General features: G+C 36.3%; 1 protein-coding gene across 1 annotated transcript; it reads left to right on the top strand.

Annotated features, from left to right (window-relative positions):
• The first annotated feature begins 2,538 nt into the window (after positions 1 to 2,538).
• LOC128316356 (olfactory receptor 2T2-like) lies at positions 2,539 to 3,549 on the top strand. Its single transcript, XM_053225865.1, has one exon. The coding sequence runs from the start codon at positions 2,539 to 2,541 to the stop codon at positions 3,466 to 3,468; it is 930 nt and encodes a 309-aa protein (XP_053081840.1). The 3' UTR covers positions 3,469 to 3,549.
• Positions 3,550 to 6,423: the final 2,874 nt, after the last annotated feature.

Here is a 6,423-nt window from a genome sequence, read left to right on the forward strand (position 1 = left end):
AATATACTCCATGTACTCCAGCAGCACATATTTTCAATTACTGAGACTTAGCTTGTGAGGAGCACTGTAGAGTTTAAGGATATTTATAAGGACAGGATGAGTTACAGATGAGAGCAATCTGCTCACATCTCTCTAATAGGATCTGTGTTTTGCCATTCATACAAATATCTTTTAGAGTGCTGCTTTGATTGTTAATCACTTAGTTTCAAATCTTATGTGATGGAGAAAGTTAAGACTTTCTAGAAATTGAAAGGAAATGTGACTTTCCTTAGAATAAAAGAATGACATTACTTTAAGATAAACAAAATTAAATTTGTTTTTCTTTATTTCTTGAGTAAATCATGGTAAATCTATTGACCACTTGAAGACAAAACATATATTTTGACAAAAAAATATTTTTCAAAAATTTTTATAATATACTGCTTGTGCATTATTTAGAGTCTGTATCTAGCTAAATGTATAGTTTATTGTTGAATCATTGTTTCAGTGTAATAAAGTGTGTGGTCAATGATTTTTATCGATACATATTGTCTAATTATAATTTTGAAGAAGGCAAGTGCTGCCCTTATAAATCAGGTAAGTTAACGTTTCCTTTAGCATTTGAAATAATTACATCCTAGAGGTATTCATTCATTTCCAAGTCACAAAGATATTGATAGAACTAAGGTCTTCCTAACAAAATCACAAAAATCACTTTTACTCCACAATCCTAAATCTAAGAGAATGTAATCGTATGTGATTAATATAAAACATTACAATATTTTCAATATACAATATATCATAGACCTAATTTGCTAATGTGCAAAATTATTAATATACACTTAAAAGAGGCTTGCATGTAGGCACATAGACTTACAAAACTAGTCATCAGTTAGATGGCAGGCACAATACTTGATGTTTTATCATTCCTAAAGCAAGATATTTTACAGTGTTTGTATCTATTTCCCATTCCCAGTCTATATTTATTTGAATACACTATAGTTAATAACACTGTTATGCTGGTAAACATAATGTCATATTTTACACATAATTATGTGGGACCATGAGACATTATTTTCAAAGATATTCTCCCATTATTTCACTTCCCAATGAACTAAGCTCTGTAGGGAAAGGCTTTATGTCAAAAAACACAGGAAACTAGAGAAACATCATGAAGGATAGTGCCCAGGAAGAGGAGACCAGGATCTTGAGGTGCACAGAGTGGTAACTTAAGAAAACAAATTTCAGGGGCGCCTGGGTGGCTCACTTGGTTGGGTGTCTGACTTGGGCTCAGGTCATGATCTCACGCTTTGTGGTTCCAGCCACATGTTGGGCTCTGTGCTCACAGCTCAAAGCCTGGAGCCTGCTTCAGATTCTATGTCTCCTTCTAGCTCTCTGCCCCTCCCCCACTTATTTTCTGTCTCTCTGTCTCTCAAGAATGAATAAATGTAAAAAAAATTAAAAAATAAAAAAAAATTTCCCCAAGACCAAAGTTCTGCCACAAGCTTATTATGACCCAATCTTGAATGACACTATTCTATTTCCATTGACAGATGAACATTATACAATGATTTTTTTTTCATTATCTCAAATCATGAAAGGCATAATAATGTAGGATTTGATATAAAATAAAAGATTTCATGTATATTATTGATAATAAAAGCAAAAATTCTCATTATGATTGCTTCACAAAGAGGAAACATTGCATGTGGACCATCAGGGTTTACAAAGGAAATCAACTCATTGATCCAGGAATTGAATATGTATGAGACCTTTCTCATCAAGCAAAAGAGGATATTTCTTCATTTGTCATTAGTGTCACCGTCACTTTTACAAAGATGGGAAATTAAAATTTATTTGCATGACTTTAATCAACACCTTAAAGGTATTCTGAAGAAATTTTTATTCTATGGGAAATGAACAATAACTGAAAGATTAACCAAGAGATATGATTGCTGTCTTTTAGGCTGTTCATTGACAAAGGAAATTATTCAAGTGAAAAAATAAGTTTAAAATGAAGGTAAGACATGATAATTAAAAAGAAAACTGAAAACGTAAGAATTAAGGAAGTTAATATGTAAAATAGAATAAACAGTCTATATCATTTCGGTGGCGATTCAAATTTCTTCAGAAAATCTGTGAAATGGCCACAAGGGACACTTGAGATCCTTTGGGGTGGAGGTGAGCAGAACAGTACAGTCAGGAAAGCAATATGAAAAACACAAGAATGTCAACAGATTGGAGTACATTAAAAAGCTAAATATATGGGAAACATAATGGTCAGTTGGTAATTATTACCAAAGAGACTAAATATTCACCTGGCCAAGTCAAACCAACCAAATTAGAATATAACATTGCTAATTTCTACGTAGAAATTTTTCAATTTGATGGAGTTTTCTTTTCAATTTCTTTTTTATGAGAATGTACTGTTTTAAAGTCCTAGCTGTAAGTGTACAGAGAAGTGAATGTTGACTGACAGATTATTTTAACAAAGCACCACATCCTTTGTTATATAACTTTTCCAATTTTTCAGTTTGAATAAACCATTTAAATTAAAACATGGAGCAGAAGAATGAAAACTCAACTGATTTTATCCTCCTGGGACTCTTTCCCTGGTTCAGTTATCCCTACCTCCTCATCCTCCTCCTCGTTTTCATTTACATTATTGCCTTTACTGGAAACTCCATACTAACCCTCCTCATCTGGCTGGACTCCTGCCTCCACACCCCCATGTACTTCCTGCTCAGTCAGCTGTCCCTCATTGACTTGGCTTACATCTCCAGCACAGTCCCCAAGGTGGTTACTAACTATTTCACAGAGAGGAAGAACATTTCCTATTTCGCCTGTGACACTCAGCTCTTTTTCTTCCTCACCCTTGGTCTTGCTGAGTGCATCTTGCTGACCCTAATGGCCTATGACCGCTGTGTGGCTGTGTGTAACCCCCTGAGATACACAATTCTCATGAATCCCAAGGTCTGTAAGCAGATGGCTGCTGCAGCCTGGATTGGAGGGTCCCTTGCAGCCCTTATATACACCATCTACCCAATGAATTTCCCTATCTGTGGTTCCAGGGAAATTAATCATTACTTTTGTGAGATGCCTGCCATCCTGAGGTTGTCTTGTATGGATATATCAGTCTATGAAATGGTAAAATTTGTATCAACAATTGTGTTTCTCCTCGTCCCATTTTTTCTTATTCTGGTCTCCTACACTCTCATCTTCCTCACTGTTCTGAAGATGAATTCTTGGAAAGGAAGTAACAAAGCACTTTCCACCTGCTTCTCCCACCTGACAGTAGTGAGTCTCTACTTTGGTCAAGCCATCTTCATTTACATGACACCCAGTTCTTCTCACACACCTGAACAAGATCAGATTGCAGCTATACTTGGCACCATAGTGACCCCCATGCTAAATCCCCTCATCTACAGCTTAAGGAACAAAGAAGTGGTGGGGGCCCTGAGGAAGTGCATGGGAAGATGTGGCAATTGAGAAAATGCTATGTTCCACAATGTCACTGTAAGAAACGCTTCATACTCAATATTAAAAGTAGCTATTGTCATTGGATTGTCATACTGGAAATGTAACATAATAAGGGATCAGAAAAGTATTAGGACTCAGGCATATTGTTATTTCTTTGTTGGTATAAAGTTGTTTCTAGTTCCATAGTCAAGGCTTTCTTAGAGTACAAACTTAATGTGTTATTTATGATTAACCTTTTGAGAAATTACGTGGGATTTGACAATAACATCTGTGCAGAGATAATCTCTATCTTCTTGAGCAGCTTCAGTGTATCAGGACACATGGTCTAAAACCAACTGTCATCCTAGAAATAACTCGTTGATTGATGTTTCTTATTTAAAAACCATCATCTCTGTGTTTTCTTTCATTCATATATTCACTCTTAATGCTATTGACCAAATCTCCAGTCTTCAAAAGATCAAGATCACTTGTTCCATAAAATCTTTGTACATAAAATTTTCATTCAGCAATCTCTTATTGGTAATCATATATTATTTCATATTTTATTGCATATAATTTATGCAAGTTGCATTATTTTGCTTTCTAAATTACAGAATGTATATATCCATATGAGAATAGAAACAATGAGGTACATTCAGGAAATTTTTGATGGATTTTATGTGAATTATTTTTTTTAATTTTTTCCTACTAATTCTCACATTTTTTAATTTTTTGTTGGTATGTTAACATTAATAATTTTCAAGCTAATAGAATAGGATACCTTTATAGCTTTATAATCCTATTCAGTGTACCTTCTTTTTTTAATTCTTTTTTTTTCAATATATGAAATTTATTGTCAAATTGGTTTCCATACAACACCCAGTGCTCATCCCAAAAGGGGCCCTGCTCAATACCTATCACCCACCCTCCCCTCCCTCCCATCCCCCATCAACCTTCAGTTTGTTCTCAGTTTTTAAGAGTCTCTTATGCTTTGGCTCTCTCCCACTCTAATCTCTTTTTTTTTTCCTTCCCCTTCCCCATGGGTTTCTGTTAAGTTTCTCAGGATCCACATAAGAGTGAAAACATATGGTATCTGTCTTTTTCTGTATGGCTTATTTCACTTAGCATCACACTCTCCAGTTCCATCCACGTTGCTACAAAGGGCAATATTTCATTCTTTCTGATTGCCACATAGTACTTCATTGTGTATATAAACCACAATTTCTTTATCCATTCATCAGTTGATGGACATTTAGGCTCTTTCCATAATTTGGCTATTGTTGAGAGTGCTGCTATAAACATTGGGGTACAAGTGCCCCTATGCATCAGTACTCCTGTATCCCTTGGGTAAATTCCTAGCAGTGCTATTGCTGGCTCATAGGGTAGGTCTATTTTTAATTTTCTGAGGAATCTCCACACTGTTTTCCAGAGTGGCGGCACCAGTTTGCATTCCCACCAAAGGTGCAAGAGGGTTCCCGTTTCTCCACATCCTCGCCAGCATCTATCATCTCCTGATTTGTTCATTTTGGCCTCTCTGACTGGCGTGAGGTGATATCTGAGTGTAGTTTTGATTTGTATTTCCCTGATAAGGAGCGACGTTGAGATCTTTGCATGTGCCTGTTGGCCATCTGGATGTCTTCTTTAGAGAAGTGTCTATTCATGTTTTCTGCCCATTTCTTCACTGGGTTATTTGTTTTTTGGGTGTGGAGTTTGATGAGCTCTTTATATATTTTGGATACTAGCGCTTTGTCCAATATGTCATTTACAAATATCCTTTCCCATTCCGTTGGTTACCTTTTAGTTTTGTTGATTGTTTCCTATGCTGTGCACAAGCTTTTTATCTTCATAAGGTCCCAGTAATTCATTTTTGCTTTTAATTCCCTTGCCTTTGGGGATGTGTCGAGTAAGAGATTGCTACGGCTGAGGTCAGAGAGGTCTTTCCCTGCTTTCTCCTCTAGGGTTTTGATGGTTTCCTGTCTCACATTCAGGTCCTTTATCCATTTTGAGTTTATTTTTGTGAATGGTGTGAGAAAGTGGTCTAGTTTCAACCTTCTGCATGTTGCTGTCCAGTTCTCGCAGCACCATTTGTTAAAGAGACTGTCTTTTTTCCATGGGATGTTCTTTCCTGCTTTGTCAAAGATTAGTTGGCCATATGTTTGTGGGTCTAGTTCTGGGGTTTCTATTCTATTCCATTGGTGTATGTGTCTGTTTTTGTGCCAATACCATGCTGTCTTGATGATGACAGCTTTGTAGTAGAGGCTAAAGTCTGGGATTGTGATGCCACCTGCTTTGGTCTTCTTCTTCAAAATTACTTTGTCTATTCGGGGCCTTTTGTGGTTCCATATGAATTTTAGGATTGCTTGTTCTAGTTTTGAGAAGAATGCTGGTGCAATTTTGATTGGGATTGCATTGAATGTGTAGATAGCTTTGGGTAGTATTGACATTTTGAAAATATTTATTCTTCTAATCCATGAGCAGGGAATGTCTTTCCATTTCTTTGTATCTTCTTCAATTTCCTTCATAAGCTTTCTATAGTTTTCAGCATACAGATCTTTTACACCTTTGGTTAGATTTATTTCGAGGTATTTTATGCTTCTTGGTGCGGTTGTGAATGGGATCAGTTTCTTTATTTGTCTTTCTGTTGCTTCATTGTTAGTGTATAAGAATGAAACTGATTTCTGTACATTGATTTTGTATCCTGCAACTTTGCTGAATTCATGCATCAGTTCTAGCAGACTTTTGGTGGAGTCTATCGGATTTTCCATGTATAGTATCATATCATCTGCAAAAAGTGAAAGCTTGACCTCATCTTTGCCAATTTTGATGCCTTTGATTTCCTTTTGTTGTCTGATTGCTAATGCTAGCACTTCCAACACTATGTTAAACAACAGCGGTGACAGTGGACATCCCTGTCGTGTTCCTGATCTCCGGGAAAAAGCTCTCAGTTTTTCCCCATGGAGGATGATGTTAGCTGTGGGCTTTTCA

The sequence above is a fragment of the Acinonyx jubatus genome, chromosome A1 (assembly GCF_027475565.1).
Source record: "Acinonyx jubatus isolate Ajub_Pintada_27869175 chromosome A1, VMU_Ajub_asm_v1.0, whole genome shotgun sequence".
In the NCBI taxonomy this organism is placed as follows: domain Eukaryota; kingdom Metazoa; phylum Chordata; class Mammalia; order Carnivora; family Felidae; genus Acinonyx; species Acinonyx jubatus.